The sequence below is a fragment of the Ascidiella aspersa genome, chromosome 2 (genome assembly GCF_963924565.1).
Source record: "Ascidiella aspersa chromosome 2, kaAscAspe10.2, whole genome shotgun sequence".
NCBI lineage: Eukaryota > Metazoa > Chordata > Ascidiacea > Phlebobranchia > Ascidiidae > Ascidiella > Ascidiella aspersa.
Genome location: NC_139448.1, coordinates 21,281,798 through 21,304,863, shown reverse-complemented (window position 1 = coordinate 21,304,863; position 23,066 = coordinate 21,281,798). Strand labels below are relative to the sequence as shown.

General features: G+C 35.3%; 1 protein-coding gene across 3 annotated transcripts in view; it reads right to left on the bottom strand.

Moving 5' to 3' along the window:
- The window catches only part of LOC146164303 (uncharacterized), a 71,112-nt gene that overhangs the window by 34,485 nt on the left and 13,561 nt on the right, over nucleotides 1-23,066 (bottom strand). For 2 of the 3 annotated variants that reach the window (XM_083382523.1, XM_083382524.1), the window contains exons 4-10: nucleotides 19,313-19,351; nucleotides 18,886-19,134; nucleotides 18,664-18,749; nucleotides 7,806-7,849; nucleotides 7,489-7,551; nucleotides 2,770-2,900; nucleotides 2,627-2,703 (exon numbers count right to left, since the gene is read on the bottom strand). In XM_083382523.1, coding sequence (XP_083238649.1) covers nucleotides 2,627-2,703; nucleotides 2,770-2,900; nucleotides 7,489-7,551; nucleotides 7,806-7,849; nucleotides 18,664-18,749; nucleotides 18,886-19,134; nucleotides 19,313-19,351 — 689 coding nt within the window. The remainder of the gene's footprint in view (nucleotides 1-2,626; nucleotides 2,704-2,769; nucleotides 2,901-7,488; nucleotides 7,552-7,805; nucleotides 7,850-18,663; nucleotides 18,750-18,885; nucleotides 19,135-19,312; nucleotides 19,352-23,066) is intronic. The other variant, XM_083382525.1, reaches the window with a different exon arrangement.

The following is a 23,066-nucleotide window of genomic DNA, read 5'->3' as shown; positions in this document are numbered from 1 at the left end:
GTATTTTGAGATGTTGCACGGCCAAGGTTTAATAATATTTAGAGCGGGGCATAACAAAATAACATAATTTTTATTGTAGATAAAATTAAGGCAAGAAATAATTAGGCTTACTTTTTATAAGGTAAGATAAAATAATATATTTGCATTTGTAAGTGTTTACCAAAAGACCTACACTAAAAATAGAAAATCTATTCCTTGGCAAACTACCCTTTTTGCATCTAAACAATAAGTCAAGTCGGAAAATTTTTGCCTTTTGTGCAGAGTTATATACAAAAAGCATAAATCGCAAATCTGTTACATTTTTAGGCATGTCGCAGAGTGGTATGTAGATGCAGTTTTAGGAGTTTAGAAGTCTTCCACTTACGAAACTTTAATTTGGGACTAAAATAACTGTGCTGTTATCAAACAGCTCAAGAGCACTTCCTAGTAATACCAATGTCGTATAAACATATCGGATATATCTTTTGTTATAGTTATTTATTTTTTGGGGGGAAATGAGGGTTATACTTTTTATTTTTGGTTAGGATTTCTTTAACAACACATGTTGAAAGATATTTTTTTGGGAGGAGGGATGCTAGGAGTTTTTGCTCGGGTTAGGGTAAACACTTATTTTAAAATTGATGTGCAAAAATAGTTTTTTGTAAATATAAAAAATTACTAGTCAGGTGGAAATCTATTGTATGAGAGGGATTAAAATAAAATAATTTTTTTTAATGTTGAATATTTACCTGCAGGGTAAAAAATGTTTTGAAGGGTGGTAAACATGGGTTAAGGCAGGGTTTCCCAAACTTACACGGTGTTACGTGTTCACTAACACATTAAACACCTAATTAAATTAATTGCCATAAGCCAAATCTTAGGGTTCATTAAGTGATTTTATGAATTGATAAATAGGGTTTTAGATTTGCGCTTTCTAGCTTTCGCATTATCCAATGCATTATTGGTTGAATAATATAATATTTCATGATGTAACGTTTTCCGTATTGCGTTCGCTCGCCTCGTTTCAAACTTGACATGTAACCTTTAATCTCGTAATCTATAACTATCAGTCTTGCGGGCGGTGCTCACATTCTGCAAAACAAGCCACTTGTTTTGCTGGCGTCTGACTCCCGCTGCAAATTGGCCTTAGAATGGCCGCTGTAATGCCTAGCCATGTTTTCAGAGTGCCGGCCAGTCTCATTGGCCAAATATGACATAACTTTTGTGTTCTTTTTCTTCCTACATGTTGGCTATATACATGCTTTGCAGCTTTGCAGCATTCTTAGAGAAGTCTTTTGAAGAGTCTTAGCCGACAGTCGCTGCAATAGGCGGTGGCTGTCTGTCTCACATTAACTTGAAAATAAATATACATTCACTAATGCTATTTGATAACGTTTTACTGCACATTGTAACAATATACTTTCGATTGGAATTTCAGTTGTGGTTATGACTGGTAGCATATCTGACCAGAAACCTTCGCCAAACAATAGAACTCACGCGGTTGCGTCCCGACGATCAACTGCATGGGGTCAGGGGCCAGGCCCCAGTGCACAGGTCGCGGCGGGGCGTAACACACAGACCACTATTTATCAATCTGTTATTTCGTGGACCATAATACAAAGCAAAAAAATAACACCAAAAAGGCAAACCTATAAAATGAATATTTTAATTGTAAAGGCATTTTAATTTTAGGAATATAAATTGTAATTTTATGCATGTGTGTGTGGGGCTTTTTAATTTCTTGTCATATCATCACGGACCACAGTTTGGGAAATCCTGGGTTAAGAGATTTTGTTGGAGGGGGGGGGGGGTTCAAGGCAAACCTATAAAATGAATATTTTAATTGTAAAGGCATTTTAATTTTAGGAATATAAATTGTAATTTTATGCATGTGTGTGGGGGGGGGGGTGGTTGAAAAATTCAGTAAATGTTTAATTGTAGATAATTAAGGCAAGAAATTATTAGGCTTACTTTTTATAAGATAGGTAAAAAATGCCAATTAAATAAATCATTTGTTTGTAAAATTACCAAAAAAAAAATTCTGCATAGTCTTTTTTAAAAGACCGATACTGAAAAGGTATCCGTTGGCAAACAGCCCATATCTGTTTTAGCTGGAAAAAACAGGTCATGGGAAATTAAACACACAATATGTAGCATAAACCAACATACCAAAGTGAAACATAAAATATTGAAAAATTAACCAGGTAAGTAACCCAAGTTATAACTGTCCACTCACACTGTTAAACCACTCATGCAAAACTAACCTCAGAAAATATATCTCCTGACAAAATATACACCAACTACAACCCTGTCTAGTTATATGGGGTGAATATTAATTTTTGGTTCATACATAATTATATTGCTTTTGTTTACATTCTTTTTTGGTTGGGTTTGGTTTGTTTCAGATCAATTTTTTTTACCGAACTTGTACATAAAAAGCAAGAATTGTAGAAAGTGTATACTTTTCGAGGAAAATCGTTCAAATACCTATGTTCTGGGAAAATTTATTTAATTAAATATGGAAAATCTTTGTTGGATCTTTACCCATCAACACCCGATGCTACTTTGCCAATATTGACATGCACAGTTTTATAAACATTTAGCCTAGACAAAGCAAAGTATTCATGTAGTGTTTATAAATTCTTACACAATTTCTGAAGATAAAATTTCTTCATCTGATTGCATTTCTGTATTGTCGGGATCAGAATGGTTTTCACTAGTGTACTGCTTAAAACAAAATTTAACTTAATATATGTCATAATCCTAATAAACTAACCAACAAATACCCACATAATTTGTTGCATCTGGAGCAGGAGTATCATATGATGATTCAGACGACTTTCTTGAGGAGGTTACATGAAAATTAACAACATCATCACTCTCATCTTTGATCTTTGTACCATCTGGAGTTTGTGAACAAACTGTTACCCGAAACATAGATTGGACTATCATTATATATGTTTTTATTGCAGTAAGTGGTGTGAGTGTAAAAAATCAAATAAACTCTTTGTCTTTGCAAAATACAATCTCACAGAATTTTGCAAAATATATGAAAGGAGGGGTGCCTTTTGCTGTAAAGATGCCAAAAAATGTGTAAACTTTTAAGCGAGACAGACAAGATTTACAGGTCGCAAAAAAATTAAAAATTTCAAACCAGGAAAAAATAAGAGCTTGGGGCAGCATGCCTGGATAACTCCTGCTAAGAATAGGATATATAAACTTAAAACAAGCCATGCTTATTTTTACATGCTTTACTGACTTCATAGTGAGCTTAGTGTTAGAATAAATGTCATGTATAGAGTTAAGAATGCGTTGTCCCACTAGCGTGGAAATTACTCTATTTTTAAGAAAAGTAAACTGTGGGCTGATTAAAATAGATTGGCGGTTCTGATTTAACCCACAGGCTAATTTTGCCCAGGTCTGCTTTAAATGAATGTTTTCTTACCCTAAATTTATACAATGTCTGCAGACAATGCAGAATGGCTTTTTATCAAAACTCCCTTAGGTCATTATCAAAGGCAGAGTATAATGCAGTTAAATAACAACACAACAAAGCAGACTTATTGGTACTCCATATATTTATTACTTCACCTTATTTGGTATCAGAATTTACACTTTCTCATATATCTTAATTATAGGCTACATCTTACTAGGTTTAAAACAAAATTGTAATATATGTAATAGCTTAAGCTGATAACAGTTTGGATTTGGAGTTAAAGCTTCTCTGGTAAAACACATGTCAGCATTTTTTTAATCGACAATTACTTGCCAATAAGCTGAATATTAAATAGTCAAGTAAGCTTTATTGGACGAGTGACTAATGTATGAAGCCAGGTGCAAAGTTTGCAATTTTCTTAAATGCGCTAAGTTGCAAAAGTAACATTCTATAGTGAAATGTGCTGGCCTTGGTTGAACAAAATGCTCGATTGGCTTACTCAAGGTGAACTTAAGGTCAATATTCAGCATGGTTGCAATCGTCAAGTAATGGTTTCGAATTACAAGCAGTGGTAACTTTTTATTCTTTGCAGCACAATATTTGGTTGCAAAATAGATTAACAAATTGGTAATAAAGTAAAACTTAAACAAAAGGGTGTTTAACAAAATGGACTGAATTGCTGAAGGGTTTTTTATGTGGCATTTTACTCACTATATGGCAAAAAAAATAAGTTATGACGAAAACAAAAGCGTTTGTACCATAAAACATACACACAAAAATATGTACCACAGCTTACGTAGTGTACAAAAAGCCACGGTAGACTAACAAAATCTGTTGATAAATGATGCAAGCAAGGCAGTGTCTCTGGTAGGGATGTTCAAAACTTTTTTTTTTTTAATTTATGTTGTCTGCTTGATTTTCCATTATGTGTCAAATAAAATCAGTTTCATAAGTTTACAAACCAATCGGACCACATTTAGGGGTCCTGCATACATCCCAAAGATACAACGCTAAAATTTCTAAAAACTGGGACTTCCCCTAACACAATACTGTACATGTTTTTCTTTAAAATCACGGAAACCTTATACATTGATATAAAACAATGACAATAAAGGATCACCAATAAAATTTCCAGTTTTATGTAACCTAAAAGGTATTCTTAAAGCCCCTAAAGCCCTACGCTACCCCATTTTACAGCTATTATTTAATTTATCAAATATTTAGAATAAAATATATTTTAACAAATTGTTTAACAAGTGGCACATTTTAATCAACAGCGGATAAAGAAGGAATATAACAAAAGTATAACAATGTCACAGTTCAATAAATGTAGTAAGGAAACATCAATGAATAGTTTCCTAATTTTTTAGCGAAGGTTTTTTTCAGAAAATCTGGGTATGATCGCCTGTGATTTTTAACAGCCTGTGGCAAGCTTGCAGGTTGCTGCGGACTATTGTTAATATAGCAGCATATTCAGTGTTTAATTTTTTAACGAAGACATGGTGGGCATGATCATGGAACTTGTCCATAATCGCAGCTTTGACTTCGCGATCTTGTGCATGCTGACAGGAATTGGTGCAGTGTTGAGAGGACTCTCAGCTAGGCCTGAAGTGGAGGTTAAAGCTCAGTGAACACAAACGGTTTTGGCTGCCTTCCACCTCAATACCAACTAAGCTAAACTTGAGCTGAGGATCTTCCTATCCTAGCAGGCATTCAGTCCGCTGTGCTTCAACGCAGAGGAGCGACATTATGTTTAGATTGCCGCCCCCTCCTGGGGCAGCACCATCAACCTCAACCAGTGGCTACCATCAAGACGACCCTTTGTACCGGCTGCACTCAAATCACTGCAGGAAAGTGAAAGCTCTGGTGTAGCTGAATGGCTGGCCACCAAGTGGAACATAGAGAGCGGGGAAGCAAGATTACCCCTCTCCACAACTATTTTCCCATAACCTCCAATGAACCTTTTGGGCTGCCTATGCGGGCCTGGACTCGCCTTAACAGTCTGCAAACCGGGTCTGGTGTTTCAGGTCTACCATGAGCAAATAGGGCATGGCTCCTTCGCGGTCTGCGATTGTGGTTCGGAGTAATAGACTGAAGATCACATAGTCTCACGGCATTGGGCACCGTGAGACTAAGTGGGACAACTGGCCTGCTGGCTTCTTAACTGCTGCCAGGACGCATTTGAATTGGAATTATATGATCGTCAATATGAAAAAAAAGACGATCAACCAGGTGCAACATAGAGTGCAAGGTGGATGGGACAAGTTTTGAATTGCCCAAAAGAGTTTATGAGGTTTGACACTATTTTTCTAAAAAGATGTCATTGTTCTATGTTCCATTTTGGCTTAAAGCTAGCATTGGAAGTAATGCACCAATCAATGACCTAAAGCAGCGTTTCTCAACCGGTGCACCATGTAAGGCTGCTAGGTGCGCCGCGAGCGAAAGGAAAAAACATGTCGAAATAAGTCCAAAATTAATCGGATTAAGACTTTAATGGACAAAATAACGTTTTTAGTCTCAAAGGCTGGAAGTCCCTTCAAGACATGCAACTATAAAACCAATATAATAAAAAATGCAGTTAATTGAAGAGAAATACCGGTACACCTAAAAAATTTCGCGCTAGCTTCGCTTGCAAGGTGCGCCACCAAGTAAAAAAGGTTAAGAAACACTGACCTAAAGTTTGTCCATTTAATGCTGGCATACAATGCAAATGATAAGGAAGTCGGTGAGGCTGCCTTTAATAAGCTTTATCTTCACCATTGGTATCGTGTTGAAGAAACTGTCATATTTTCCTTGTTTAGTCGTCACTCACAAATAACCAACGGCAAGAAAGCAGCAACTGCCCTAAATATTCTTGCAACTACAAAACCTGAAGAGTTTCACCAAGGCTTTTCGGTTTTGCATCATAAAATCAACAGTTGTTTAGAAGATTTGGTGGTTTACATTTACGCAAGTCAATCAGGAATGTTATTGGCTAAACAATTCTCCCGATTCACTGTCCTCATATTATGGGTACAACAAATTAAACTTGTTTGTACGTACTGTTTAAGTTGTGAATGATACCCCAGAAATAGGGGTTAAACTAAACACTAATTATGCTGCTATATTAAACCGATAATCCACCACAACGTGAAAGCTTGCTGCAGTCAGTTGAATTTCATTGTGTATATGTGATAAATTGAATGACAAGTCTAAAAATGGGGTAGAGTGGGACTTTAAGAATGCATTTTAAGTTGCATAAAATTGAAAAATATATTAATGATGCACTATTGTCATTTAAGATAAAAATTACAAATGGTTTTATGTGTTTTTAAAGAAAAATGTAGAGTAACTTGTTAGGGGAAGTCCCAGACTTTGGCATGATTTTAGCATGGTAACTTTAGGGTGTCTGCGGGACCCCCAAATGTGGTCCGTTTTAAAAACACATGAAACTTATTTTTATGTAAAACATAATGGGAAATCAAGCAGGAAACATAAATTTAAAAAAAAGGTAAATCTGAACAGTTTGCTGACTACTGCTCTAGACACAAGTCATTATATTGCAGGACTAAGTGCACACTTCCATTTCCATAAAAAAAATCTTTATGAGCAATACAAAGGCTTAATGTTTGTCTCAGTGGTAATGTGTGACAAATATCAGAAAACCTGGAAGTGTACTTTTACATTAATTATGAATAATAATCATTTTGTGGTGATTAAAAAAAACACCCTATAAAGCTAACAGTACCTAACGATCACCAAGTTATACCCTCCGTTTTGCTGTGACACAATTTTTTTTAAATAAATACAAACAAATGCTTTGTTTAAATTAATAACTACAATGGCCTTAGTTTTTATTGCAGCTTTATCACCTATTGTCAGTAAAACAAGAATGAAAAGTGAAATTAATGTATCCTAGCATTCAGCGTAAGTGAAAACATGCATTTTGAGTTTTCTTGAGGTAATTAAAATTGTAGAGCTTAAGTTTTATTTTGATTTTACCAAAAGAAACTCTGAATTCTACATTTTTTTACTGTTACATTTTTTCTACTCTTCTATATCATAGTTATCAATTTATAATTTACGCTAATCACCTGAAATGTTGCTTTCATCTGTGAAAGCTTCAATGTTTGAAGGATCAATTGCTGGTGAAATGTCTTAAAAAGTGATCTGGTTTTAACATCAAAGGAAAAACTGACTTTACCTTAAAATTGCTTTAAGACTCAAATGAAACAATCATAAGTAAGTAATATTTTTCTTAAATTAAAAAACTGTAAAACCTTGTGTATGTATTACTAAGTTATGTTACGTACCAAGGAAAAGTAGTGCATATGGTGCAGAACACCATAAATATTTTAAATTTATTACGCAAAACAAGCACAATTAAAGTGCGAAGCATTAAATAACTTACTTTGTTGATCAGTTAATCCTGCAGGATTTGTCTCTTTATCTTGTCTGAAATAGAAATACAGTAGTAAGCATTTATGTAAAAAACACAACAATCTTCAGGGTAAACAGCATATTTACAGTTCAGGGTTATGTAAAGTAATTACAGTAATTTCCCGCATAAGTCCGCACCCGTTTAAGTCCGCATCCAAGTCCACAAAAAATCGGGATTCAAGTTTCACAAAATTTTTTTTTTGTTTCGCGAGTTTGCACTCTGCTAACATAATGTCACACGAAACTAAAAGCACACAAAACGCATTGAAAACAGTTTAATGTATTTATAAAGTTCACTGATGTTTAAACATATCATGCATCGTCAACTGCTGCATATTTTTCACATTTTTGTGCTTTGCTTCCAGTGCCACATGACATGGAGTTTTTTAACAGCTTTCAAATGTTGTTCTTAAATTGTCGTAACTATCTCCTGCTATGGCTTGCACATCTTTGCACAACAGCTGGTCCTCAATTTCGAGCGTTTTTTTGTAAAGGTGTTCAAAGCCACCAAAAATTACCTCGGTCTCCATTGATGTGCAGTAATCATTTTCGCCAGTTTCACTGCTTGATTCTTCGAAAGCGTCATATTTTCCGCTTGCATTGTAACCAGCACTTTATTAACATCTTCCAAGATTACCTGTGTATACTCTTCGCTATTTTCGTCATCAACCTGGTCAAACTTTTCTAGTTCTTTTTGGTCAATTGCAATATTCAAAATATGTAAACTGTGCAAAAGGTCACTCATCAAGTCGACATTCTTCATCAACGCCACATTCCAAAGGTAATAGTAATTCAGCTTTTGAGTTTTTTATGGCTGATTCCGATATTGATTTCAATGCACAGTTAACATAGTTTGCTGCATCCAGCAGATGAGCAGGTTTGCCATATGCCCCTCTGGCTAACCTTTTTGCTTGCTCTTGCTTGCGTTCCTTATAGTATCGTCTAGCTCGTAAAAGTTAAGAACATCCCTAAGATACAGGCACCTGCACCTTTTCTTTAATGCTGCAATGATACCCATATCATATGGTTGTTTCTAGCTAGTGCAGTTGGGAGGGAAAAATGCCACCTTAACATTGTTTCTTTCAAAAGTTGAAAAATGACCCGGAGCATTGTCCATTAACAATTAGGGATGTTCAAAGTAGAATCCCAAGGTATTCTAGAATAATAGGTTTCGAATCTAGAATAACGAATCCAGAATAGCAAATCCTAGTAAATTTTTATTAAATTATCTAACCTTGGTTTTGTTTGGGAAAGGAATTAATCTTAATCTAGCCCACAGGGCCTATAATCACAGCAATAAATCGCCCGAACAATTTGCTAACATGTGTACATTATAATAAAAAAATCTCCCATATGTTTAACATTCTTAACAAAGTGTCAGTTGAAGCAGTTCTGTAAACTGCATTATGTCAACTGTCCAGGTTGTTGCCAAAACTTATATTTTTGCCAATAGTGAGTACAATGAAACACTGCACAGTCTGCACACAGAAGTCTTAAGCGATTCGGTCCTGTTTTTCAAAGCATTGTTGGGTTTTAGTGCTTCTTTTTTGACTAACATGATCTGTTATGCAGTCAAATAATGTACTGCAAAGAATACAAATTTACTATTGACATAACAAATTCTTGACAATTACGCTGTGCATAACTGCATAACCTCGCTGAATATTGGCCTAAAGTTGACCTTAAGTAACCCTATAGCGCATTTTATAGACGGCCAGCACGTTTTAGAACGTAATATTACTTTTGCAACTTAACGCATTTAGGGCCATAGTTGCCATTCTAGATTATTTTAATCTAGATTTAGATGTTTTGATTTGATTCTAGACGTAGGATTATACAATCTAGATGTTAGATGTTTTTTGAGATTATTGTAAAAAATATTATATAATCTAATTTAGTAACAGATTCGCTATCCAGGTTAAATATTTCAGTAATTTAAAAAGTTTAAAATTTTGGCGAATTGAAAAATAAATAATGAGGTATGAAACCAAAATTTCAGTAACTGGTCATGTTTAGTAAAATTTTTTTTAAAACAGAAAATCTTAGATCTAAAGCTTCTAGCAAGACTCATTATGCAATTTTATACAGCATTAAGCTTTAAATGTTGATTTTTTTGTCAAAATGTATTGAATATTTTCAAAAATGCTTTTTAGATTATTTTTTAGATTTCTCTATAAAAAATCTAGATGTTTTTAGATTAAATTTATTGTAATTCTAGATGTTTATCGTAAGCAAAAAATGGCAACTATGTTTAGGGCAATTGCGAACTCCACACCAGACATTACACGTTAGTCGCTAGCCCAATAACGCTTGATTGGCGCTTAATTACTAGACGAAAGTTATCGCGAGTGCGGTAATTGGTCGCCCGAAAAAACGCTGACACTGCACTACCAGGTTACATTTAAAGCAAGCCCTGTAAATTGGTCGCTGCAGCGAGAGGCCAACTTACCACAAGCGTTTGTACAATTAGGTGCAACAATCCGCGGTAAAACATTAAATTATATTGGTTCCAATTACCCGAAATAAACGGCAGAATTGGATTCGATATTCTACTTTGAACATCCCTATTAACAATAGAATCTGTTGACCTGTTCTCTTCTTCACTTCCGGATAAAACACCTCATTAAACCATTTCCAACATGTGTTGACATCGATCCAAGCTTTGTCCCGACTCAGATACTTTAAAGGCCAGTCTTGATTCCTGATACAAGCCGGAAATTTTGGTTTCCCAATCAATACACAAGGAACTTTATGAGTTCCTGTGGCATTTGCACAAATAACCAGTGACAATCGTTCTTTAGCTTTCTTTTTACCTCGAGTAGTGCTGACATCTTCAGATGGCACGAGCAGGGTGTTATCTAGGCAGGAGCCAATAAAACAAGCCGGTTTCATCCATATTATAGACATTCTCGGGATCATACTGGGCGATAGTAGCATACAAATCATTTAAGGCAGCCAGTAGCTCAGGGTTTGCTTGATCCACTTCTGCTCCTTCACCGTGAAGAAGAACTTTATGTAATCCCTTTCGAGCTCAGAATTTGCTAACTCAGTGTTGTAATGACTAAAGTCACTGTTTTTAAATGACTTGAGTTGACTTAAGTCATTTGGGCAAAATGACTGGACTTGACTTAAGTCTTTTGGACAAATGACTTGACTTGACTTAAGTTTTTTGAACAAATGACTTGGGTTGAAATAAAGCATTTCTTTAAGTATCTTATTTATAAAATTAAGCTATTTGTCCAAATTTTTGCACAAAAAACAAATTACTTGCTATATGTTCCGTTTTCCTTATTTTTTAGTTCAGTTATTGTTCATATTCATGCGAGTTTAAAAATTCTAATAGTTAACGTTTTATTATTTTTTTTGACAAGAGGGGGGGGGGCATGACTTGAAGTTGGCTTGCTCTAATTATGACTTGACTGGGACTTGACTTGCGCAACTGATGACTTGGACTGGGACTTGACTTGTTTTTTATTCAAAAAGACTTGACTGGGACTTAAGTCATTTTAAAATGACTTGTTTACAACACTGCGGCTAAACCACTGCCAAGCCTTAAAGTCATTCTCTGATATGGAGAGCTGTTCCGCGATTTGCTTTGCTTTTAAAATTGCCAATGAAGGTGGAACCGGAAGACTTGCGCAGCGCATGATATTAACCCAAAGAAACAGCATATCTTCTAATTCAGAAAATTGACCAACAGATGCTCGAAATTGTTTTTTTTTACCCTCTTCTGACATCAGAGCAGATCGTTTTCGAATAGCTTGCTGATTTTCCCAAACCCTTTAGATAGCTTTTTCATCTACATTGTACTTTCGTGCAATACTTCTCTTACTAGGGTGGCGAGTCACTCAATGTAGTAATAATTTCCAGTCTCTGAGATTCACTTAAACGCTTGCCTTTTCCTGACATTTCGTGCAGTTAAAATAGTAGCCTAATTTACTAGCGTATTACCTTCACTTCACGCGTTATAGAATCAAATGAGGCAACACTGATTTTACTTTATTATAGATTTGCTGCCTGTCCGCTTCAAAAGTTTCAACAATAATTAGAGTAATATGTTGCTTATTAAGCTTTGCTTTGTTTTTGCTTATGTAATCTCGCGTTAGTAATTAATGTTTCCTCGCCTTTTTAGGTATTCGTCTTGAAGCAGCGTAACATGTCACAGTTAATTAGTTAATAAGTGACAGGTTTGGCAGAAATCTCAAAGAATGTCCATTAGCACAATGTGAATTATAATTTTCAAAGACGTGTAAACACGTACCAATTACTATGACTTGAAAGAGTTTATTGTGCTGAGAAATAGCCTATTTTCTTTGCGCTACCTATTGTAGTGTGTGTACCCGTAAAAAAACAAAAAACTTTAAGTCTGCACCTACCATGTAAGTCCGCAAAAACCTATAAGATTCAATTTGCAGACTTAACCGGGAGATTACCGTACTGTTTGTTTTAAAAACAGGGTTGCCACATATTTTTGAGAATTATTTTTAAATTTATCCAAAGACTTTTAAAAAAAGACATTTTTAGATCTTATTGACATGTTTTTAAGGTAATTTTAAAATCAAACCAGTATAAATGAGTTAACACTATAACAAAGTACCAAAGCACCATTTCTCTTAAGCTTCCCAAGTTTTGAATTAAGCAAACCCACGTATTTACTAAAATTATTTGCGATAAGACTGATCAATTTATTAGAAGTTCCACCAGAAAGCAATAAGTACAAAGCTATAAAAAAGCGATTACTGAGCAAGTTCAGTCTATCCGATTATGAATAAGCAGCAGCTTCTGCCATTAACTGAGCTTGGAGAGCTAGCTTCTGCCATTAACTGAGCTTGGAGATTGCAAACTGTCGCAACTATGGGATGAAATGCTGTCAGCAGTTTACTGTCGCCAAAATCAAGATAAAAACTACATTGACAAAAATACAAATGAAAATCAGGTAGTTTCTTTTAGGAAAGATTTAAATACAAAGCAATAAAATGTCAGCAATGTTGTTTGTTTCAGGGAAACAATTCAGCCAGTCACTACAAACTGCTTTAGCAGCTGGCAAAAAAAGTTCCTCTGTATGGAATAAAATATTCGCAAGAATTTTTTTAGTAAAACATCAGCAGAAATCAGGATTTACCCGCCTCGTATATTCTAAAATAAAAAGCCATTCTGTATTGCAGCCAACTGAAGTAACATAAACTATATAGAAAAATCAACATATATTTTTCTAGTATCTAGTAAATTTCACCGGAGTTTTACCACTGTAGCAAAGCCTCTTTTAGATTTTTTAAGAGCCTGTTCTCTTATGGTAGACCTCAGGCATAATAGGCTGATGAAAACTAAACCATTTGTCAGCAATACCAATCAGCAATGCAAAAGCAAAGTGCCGTAGTTGGACAACATCGTTTCTGGCCACAACAAGTACATTATAGAGAAAGCTGAAAAAGTTTCCAAATATAACAATGCCAACACTACTCAGCTTGGCTCCAAAGCATCATGTGGAACACTTTATTCCAACAATAGGCCCACCAGTGAACACAATGGTCCCTTGAAAAGTTGCAAAGAACAAATTTCGGAAAATTAAAAGTTGCCTTGCAACTGTAGACCTTGCGCTGATTACAAGCGATTGAATGTAGTTACCCAATCTGACAGGTAAGCTATAGTGCAGTACTGCACATTCAGGATTTCTCTGCACCTTTAGCAGAATCAAAAGATTTCCATAAATTTGATTTCCAAAGACTTAATCGACTTGTTATCAACCTAAACACATACCTGTTTGTTAAGTCTATACTTCATTTCCTTGGCCATCATGTTGACTTAAATGGAGCAAGACTACTCCCAGACAAGGTTTTTAACAATTTGGTTTACCAAACCAAAAACATTAAATATTACCTAAATTTGCAGGTATGGTCACTTTTTACCACACATTTAATCCATTTGTAGCGGAAATAATGTCCAAGATTCACATAGCATTGTCTTTAACAGCAAAACTCCAGTTTAGACTAATGAACTACAGAGTGCATTTAAGCAAGCAAAAAGTGTTTCATCTGAGAGCAGTTTCAGAGCACGAGCATTGATAAATGTTTTCCCAATAGTGCGTGGTATTATCTTCCTTGCTATTGCGTGTTTAAAAGAAAGCTTTTGTCTCTACGTGTTGCAGATGTACAATTTTAAGGTGTTGCTTAAGCTTTGTTTGTCATTGGAGTCAACCTTATGACAAGTATGTACTATGGCTTTTCCTCTCCGCTTTCAGTGATTGCTTTAAACCAGAGGTGGGCAAACTACATTTGCGGCCCGCAACAATTTTCTGTGCGGCCTGCGGAAGCCTGAAGCAATAATAATAATAAAATTGCTTAAATAGTTTAATTACATACATTGCACTCCTGCCGCCTTCGCGGTCAAGTAAAACAAGTATCAATTTCTCGCCCGAAGTCTCGTAGTTGCTGTGCGATACGTGTGTGCACCAGGCTTTAGGTTGCTAAACAGCCTATTACGTCACAATAGAAATTTCTGAATTAGGCCTGTCGCATCACAAGTGTTATCTTGGATAAGCAGCTAGTTGTTTAGCAAGTTGTTAATTTATGAGTGAAGTACTTATTTTAAAATTGTTTGTGCATGTGCTGTGTGGATAAGGAGAAACTCACCCATAATTATGAGCTGCTCAAAACAATATAAAAAGCGAAAAGTTGAAGATAAATGTCGTGCATTCAACAAAGAATGGACAGAAAAGTATTTCTTTACTGACGTTTGAGGTAAAGCAATATGTTTGATATGTCATGAAAGCGTTGCTGTATTTAAAGATTACAATTTGAAACGTCACTTTGAAACTAAGCATCCTAATTATGGGCAAAAATTATCAAACAATGAGTTGCAAAATAAAGCAACTGAATTAAAAAAAGGTTTGAGACAACAGCAAATGATGTTAACCAAAAGTTAGTCTTTACAAAGGAACGTGACAAAGGCAAGTTTTATATTAGCCAATAAAATTGCAAAACACAGCAAGCCATTTGCAGAAGCGGAATTTATTAAAGATTGTATGGTTGATGCTGTCAGCGTTGTGTGTCCTGAACTTAAAACGAAAATAGAAGCAATACCTATGTCTCGGAGAACAAATGTTCGTCGCATAGACTCGATTGCAGTAAACGTTGAACAACAGCTATCAACGGCAAGTACTGATTTTCAGTGGTTTTCAATTGCATTGGATGAAAGTACTGATATTCAGGATACTGCTCAGTTACTCATTTATATCAGGGGAATTAATGAAAACTTTCACATTACCAAAGAATTGTTATCAATGGAGTCACTCAAATACACTACTACTGGAAAATATTTGTACAATAGTGTCTTAGGCTGTCTAACCAGGTCAGAATTAAGCTTGGATAAATTAGCGAATATTACAACAGATGGCGCCCCTGCTGTAAGCATTCTGGTCTTGTGGGACTTATGACCGATAAAATTAGAGAAGATTTTCCATTGCATAATGTGTTGCATTTTCATTGCATTATACACCAAGAAAGCCTCTGTAAATCATCATTGCAAATCAAACATGTTATGGACCCTGTGATACTTGCAGTAAATTCAATAAGAGCACACACGGACTTAAACATCGGCAATTCCGGAGTTTTTTTGATGATATGGAGGCGGATTTTACGGAAGTGCTCTACCACACAAATGTGCGCTGGTTAAGCATGGGAAGAGTGCTAGGAAGAGTATGGCGGATCAAGACAGAGATTGTCATGTTTTGTAATATGAAAAAAATTCCTTGTGACTTTTTAAGGGAAATGGAGGGTAAGGAATGGGTATGTGATTTTGCATTTTCCGTCGACATAATGCAAAAGATAAACGAATTGAACATGAAACTTCAAGGTAAAGGTGTGTTTGCTCATGAAATGTACCGTGAAGTAAAAGCTTTTCAAACAAAGCTTAAACTTTTTGCTAAGCAGTTGAAAGAGCAAAACTTTGTCCATTTTCCACTTTTAAGAACCCAAATCGACATCACACAAGAATTATCAGAGAATTACAGTTCTCAGCTGTTAGCATTACGTGAGGAATTTATCAGACGGTTTGGCGATTTCAAAGCAATGGAAGGCCAGTTCAATTTACTTAGCTCACATTTTGCCTGCGATATTGAAACAACAATGGAAGAACTGCAGTTAGAAATGATAGATTTGCATGCCAATGACTCTTTGAAGAAAATGAGTGAAAGCAAATCACTGATTGAATTTTATACAACCCTTAATTCAGAAAAATTTAAAAAACTCAAAAATTTTGCAAGAAAGTTGTTTTTGATATTTGCATCAACGTACATTTGCAAGCAGACTTTCTCGGTATTGAAAATCAGCAAATCTAAGAATAGGTCACTGCTCACAGATTCAAATCTCCATTATGTAAAAAATCAGGACAACCAACTTCATCCCTAATTTTGACAAGTTGGTTAATGACTCTGACCAACTGCACAAATCTCATTAATGCTTCTGATGCAGTGGCTTGTATTCAAATAAATAAGTGAGACAAACGTTGTGTATACAATTTATGTAATATATAAAATCCGTTTCTTTGGTCACTCTAAAATTAATAAAAAAGCTTAGTGCTTTTACTATTTTAGATTTTATGTTTTGGCTTATAATCTCAGTTATACTATGGTGCGGCCCTCGAACAAATTTAGATTCTAAATGCGGCACTCAAGCCAAAAAGTTTGCCCACCCCTGCTTTAAACCCATACTGCATATATATCTCATCATACTTTTGATTTTTACTAAACCACATGTCTTTTAACTAATGCTAGTTTATTAAACTACAGCTAAAATCTGCCTAAGACAATTATATGCAATTAAAAATCTAGTTCCATTACACTTATGGTTTACTGTTAACTGTTCAGTTTTAAGCAATAGTAACAGACTGATTGTTAACACTAGAATTACCGGTGCGGTCATTTTGACCGTTTTTGATTTTCAATCGTTTATATCTCCGCTTAGGTAACTCTTAGAATATTGAAAAGGTCACCTTTTGATATGTAAATTTTTAGTTTATTAAAAATACGACAGTATGAGATAGAAATCGATTTACCTTAAATTACCGCCAATGGTCATTTGACCGTAAAGCAAATTTCACGAATTATATCGCCTTAAACGATAGCTATTTGTGTCGCTATTATTTTCAAACAACCATGGAACAATTGCTGCAGTAGATGGTAACAGTTAGTCACATGTTAGTTCATAATTTTGACTCAACAATTCTTATCCAATTTTGATGGTTGACGGAAGCAGAAAGCGAAAGAAATTCCAAACTAATGTGGACTGTCGACAAAATAAAATGCAAAAATGTGTTGTGGATGCTGTAGATTAGATTCCGGATAGTTTATAACTTGTGTGAAACTTGAATGTGTAGATTGCGCTAAGCGCTGGTAACTTTTTGGTTCTTGTTTACCTTGGATAGCTATTTGTGGTCCATGTGACAAACAGTATAATAAAAATGCCTGTTTGATATTTTTAACCCAATTAAAAACTTATTGTTTTACAATCAATTTCAATATTCATGTTAGTTGTAAAGAAAACATACAAAAACAAATTCGCCTTATGCAGCTAAAAAGCAGGTTGAAAGCCAACAATGCATCAATTCATAGATATGGCTTCTAAAGTATATTCAGAACATGATATTGTTATGGAGCCTACAGCGTACACTTACAAAGGTTAAGGTCGCTCAAAAGCAAAAGGAACTTATAGAATGAAATAAATCTAAATTAAATTATTATGACTTTTTTTTTTCTTTATTATATAAACGGTCATTTTGACCGCTCGCGGTAATTCTAGGTGTGTTCACCGCGGTAATTCTAGTGTTAGCCTTGTCATGACAATAGTCGATTAATTTAAGCATCTGAAATGTAGCATACGGCCAAATATACAAGTAGACCAAACAATCAGGGATGTCCATTTCAACATTCATTACAACTGGATCGACATTTGAAATGGTTCAAAATTAAAATGATCATCCCTAATATATTTTTAAAGTAAAAATGTTTTTAAATAGTCTTAATAAAATCCCTCCCCTGATTTCATGAAATTCCTCCCTGGTCGGGAACAGGTATCAATGACTTGACTTAGGTGCAATTGAGTCTTTTGGGAATCTCCCATGAATATTCAGCCAAATAACTTACGTGGATCCATTAAGAAGTTTCCACTTTTTTGCAGCACAATGTACGGCTCATACAATAATCATGTTTTAAAAGAGATTTGAAAATCTACTTCTATGATCAGCAACCGGATTCCATTAAATGTCAAGTAATTATAGGCTTAAACACATGTGCAAAAGTGAAAAAAATTAATGTTTGAAGGCAAATCTAGAGCTTGCTTTTCAAACTTTAACACATTGAAGTCCTACAAAACAAAGCCAACCAAATTTTAAGCAGTTCCCAGAACTGAACAAGATTGTTTCCATTATACCAAGAGCACACCATTCTAAAATTAAATGACATCTTAAATCTTGTAATATTAAAAACAGTACACAAATACCAAACTAAAAACTTACCGGTGGCTTTTTCTAGTTTGCTAGTTCTCCTAACTAGTATACAATCTTATCACACACGCCTGCAGGATCAGCAAATTTGAAAATAAAGCAGTATAAATGCCATGGTAATCACCATACCCAATAGTCTTAACAGTTAAATTAAACTGCGCATCAAATCACTTCAGAGACTATTAAAGTCTTCCTAAAAACTTATTCTAAGACTTTTAAAAAATGTTGGAAATATCCATATTATGTCCAACATTACAAACTTTGATGTATTTTGAACAATAATAAGTTGTTTTATTGTAAAAATCACAAAACCGCAGCCAACATGAGCTTACGTTAGTAAAGATTGTATATTAGATCCCATGAGAGACTGTAAAAGATTACGTAGTGTATTGGCTGCATCATCAGGGATCATTGGTTTCTGTACAAGAAATTAACTTAATTATTAGAATGTGTGAAAAATTGCCAACATCAAACATATAAAAAAGTAAAGAAGATATAGCCTAAAGTGTTTTTGTGTTAATTCAAATTATTTAACATATTCTTGTTAGTATTACCTTATCTTCTTCAAGAAGAGGTTTATGCGAAATATTTTCTAGTTCTTTTTGTTCTTCTTCTTCTTCTCCATCTGCTTTGTCTTCTTCATTTTGAATTTGCGCTTCAAGCTTAAAAAACTGCTCTGCTTTAGGATTTTCTTTATTTATAAAATTACTTTCTTCAGGAACATTTTTCTCCAAAGTTAGTGGCACTGGTGGAGTGTCTAATGTAATTGGAAGATAAATTTCTCCTTCTGCCTCCTGGACAATCTTAAAAAAAATAATATTTAAGCAGGCACATAAATTAATGTTTTCAAAGGGGGGAGGTTGTTTATGATGCTATTCATAAAAAAAACCTTGTTGCATTCCAACAATACATAAAAATATGATGCAGCATGGTTTCAAATGACAAAATATTTATACAAAAAAAAATAATGTAACTATTTACCTGTTCTGTCTTAGGAATCATTGTAGGGGGCACAAACTCCTGTAACAAAACAGACTTATGAAACTTGGCAAGTTATTTATAGACTATAGCGTTTGCATGTTATTTTATCTGCATCACTATTATGATGGTATGCACACAAATATTGTGATAAACAAAAACGATGGTTTCTAGTTACTATTTCCCCTAGTGGTGAATTCCCCCACTCCTTTTAAAAACCTCTAGTTTAGGTGGAAGAGCATGTACCCCCTGGAGGAGCTGGTAACCCCTCCAACCAGGCAAATAACCTACTTGTCCAATAAATGGAATTGCAACTAACATAACTGCTTTTTAAAGCCAACATAGGAGTACAAGTTGCCAATCAAAGTATAACTATGAACACACAATAATTCTATGATCAAAATTAAGTACTTTTGAAAACAATAAACAATAAAAAAAATATATATTTGCCTAGCACTGCCTTTTTCTAAAGAATGGCCTTGCAGATCTGTAACTTTTTTATAATGGCATACCAAAACAGGGTTGAATCCAGAAAATCAAAAAGCGAGGTCCTGAATTCTGATGACTTTAACTAGTAATCTTAGAAAATTACCTAGGCCTCCTGTTAAAGCCGCTAGTGAGTCCTTATTTTCGGGAATTAAATAACCTACCAAAGAGAGTTTATTTTCAAGACCACAACTGCCAAGAACTCACAGCCGGTGGTAACAGAGCGGTTATCTAGTGAAAAGATTACATGTCTGGCCATTTCCTGGGAAGTTAGACCCAGCGAGAAACGGGCGTGAGATTTACAATTAGTTTGAGCTAGAAAATAGGTCCGGAGTCCAATTAAACCAGCGAACACCACATCGCACAAAAACATAATGTCATTATACATGTCCCGAAATGCGAAAAATCCCCAACCTTACTAAAAATAACACAGCTAATTAACATCCAGCAAAAGCGACCCTTTAAGACAGTGCTTCTCAACCTATCGGTTGTGACCCAAAATTGGGTCGCTGTTTGATTTAGTTGGTTCGCCGACCGCAGTAACTCACATGTTTATATCAATTGAGATTGGTTCTGAGAAGATTTTTCAATTTGGAAATTAAGGAAGCAATACAAATAATGTCTTATAATATTTTTTTTAATTCGAAACTCTTTATGCTAATGCCTATTTTTTGTTAGCTTACAACAGGGGTCGGCAACCTTTTTCTAGTCGCAGGTCAAAACCAAACTCAGAAAGATCTCTGCGGGCCGCACAAAATGATAACTAAGAATTGAGTTATTTTCATGCCTAAACAACTGTGAGTCAGTCGGACCTCGGATCGTAATAACATTTAAGAGGGCTGTAAAGTGTTGGCGCAAAGAGCGATAAAAAGCGTTTGTTTGGTTTAAAATTTGAGTTCACACGTCGTCATCCATACTTCTAACGAAAAGTAATAAAACTTCTTTGAGGAAATGCGCTAACATTGAAAGCTAATCTAGCGCAGTGGTGGCGCACCTGGCGAGCGAAGCGATTTTTTTGGTATACTGGCATTTCTTTTAAATTTCTTGCAAGTTTTTATTACATTGCCGAAAATAAAAAATATGTTAAAATATATACGTCCAACATTTTAAATACGTTTTCCGTGACGCACTAGACTGCCTTCCACGGCACAACGGTAAAAAAGCGCTGATCTAGGTGAAAAGACAACATCAAAACATTAAAAAAACGGAAGTACAATGATGTCGCGAGGAGCGCGAAAAATATGTGCACTTATGTAGTTAAAATAGTCAAAAAGTATGAGAAACGGACTCGTGTCTAAATTGTCAAAGAGGCAGCGGGCCGAATGAATTACATCAGCGGGCCGATCCGGCCCGCGTGCTGTAGGGTGCCGACCCCTGGCTTACAAGAAAAAACAATTAGGTCGCCAAACCTTAGTTGTCATACTTACGCTTAATATTTGGGTCGCCGCGAAAAAAGGTTGAGAAGCACTACTTTAAGACGTAACTTCAGGCATAGATTAAACCAAGACGATAAAATATGTGTGACTGACTGTGGAACAATCATGTTTCGACTATCAGCAGCGCAGTTTCTAAAGTTCCATGTACGGAACTACACTAAATTACAAGCACGCCTTTTCGCCACCTGCAACTAAACCAAGATTGTTTTTCTCCGGGCGTTATTATGCCACGATCAGCACAAGCTGCGATGAAGAAAAATAAGTTGTGTCAACTAAACACATGGTCTTAGGATATGCTTAAAGAGAATAATTTTGCTGTAACTATCATTACAGAAAAAGGCAACTTTGAACATTCGCAGTTAGGCCACCTTTTAAGAATCTACTTCAGTTAAAAAAATTATGTTGTTTCATCAAACATCTGATATTAGCACAGGAAGCGAACACAAAAAACATTAGTTAAATCAGCCAACCTAAACGAAAGACAAAAGAGAAAAACATGCTCTGTTCACGGTCAACCAAACAAGAATCGAAAACAGGGTTTTGTGTTTGATTTTGGTTTCGCATTAGCTTAAAACGTGTAACCCAATGACATTAAAAACCTTACAGCTTCGGACGGTGACGCTGACAACGAAAAGGGGGGTCTGACAACATTTTAACTGTATTATACGTTCATTAGGGCAAAATGCTGCACGCCTGAAAAATGAACATAAAAGTTCATTTCTAGTTGGCCCCTGAAGAAAATATGTTAGTTAGGCTTGTTCAATTTGGGGGAAAAAATTTAAAATTTTGTTCAGGCAAAATCAAAGTTTTGTCTCTTGTTTTATCCTGGGTTGAACTTAGACGCGGGACCTTTTTACTTCATAGGATTCCATATTCAATTTGTTTAGGCTGGCTAATTGGCAAGCGTGCATTTGATAAATATATTAATAGAATAGTTTATTCCATAGCAGATAGAAATTTTCAATGAAACAGAAGTTCATGTACACAAAATAATATATAACAGACCATAATTCAAAAATTATTCACCATGAGGATAATCTTATAACACATAATTAGTGTGCAATCGGTTGGGATGCTCAAAGTAGAATATCAAATACTTGGATTCAAATCCAAATGGAATTTGTATCCAATTCTTCGTTTATTTTGGTTAATGGTTATAATTAGTATTTTACCACCCACCGCTTTATCTCATTGCACAAAAGCGAGTCACAAGTTTAGAAAGGACCTGTCACTTATAGTGCTTTAAATGTATCCATGGAGTGCAGTATCAGCTTTTTTCAAACGACCAATTACTTGGCATCTCCTGGTATTCTTCGCCTAATAATTAAGTGTCAATTAAGCATTATTGGGCGACCCACTAATGCAGTGGTTCTCAACCGGGGTGCCAAATTCTGACATCATCAGAAAAAGTTGGAGAGGGTGTTACGTGTTTATCAACACTTAAACACCCAAATTAGTTAATTGCCATAAGTCAAATCTTAGAGTTCATATTAATATTAAGTTATCTTACGAATTTTTAAATAGGGCTAGGGCTTGCGTTCGCTCGCCTCGTTTCAAACTTGACATGTAACCTTTAATCTCGTAATCTGTAACTGTCAGTCTTGCGGGCGGTTTTCTCACGTTCTGCAAAACAAGCCACTTGTTCGCTGGCGTCTGACTCCCGCTGCAAATTGGTCTTAGAATAGCCGCTGTAATGCCTAGCCATGTTTTCAGAGTGCCGGCCAGTCTTATTGGCCAAATATGACATAATTTTCGTGTTCTTTTTCTTCCTACGTATTGGCTATATACATGTCGTTTCTTAGCGGCTTTGAGCTTTTTTCTAGAGAAGTCTTTTG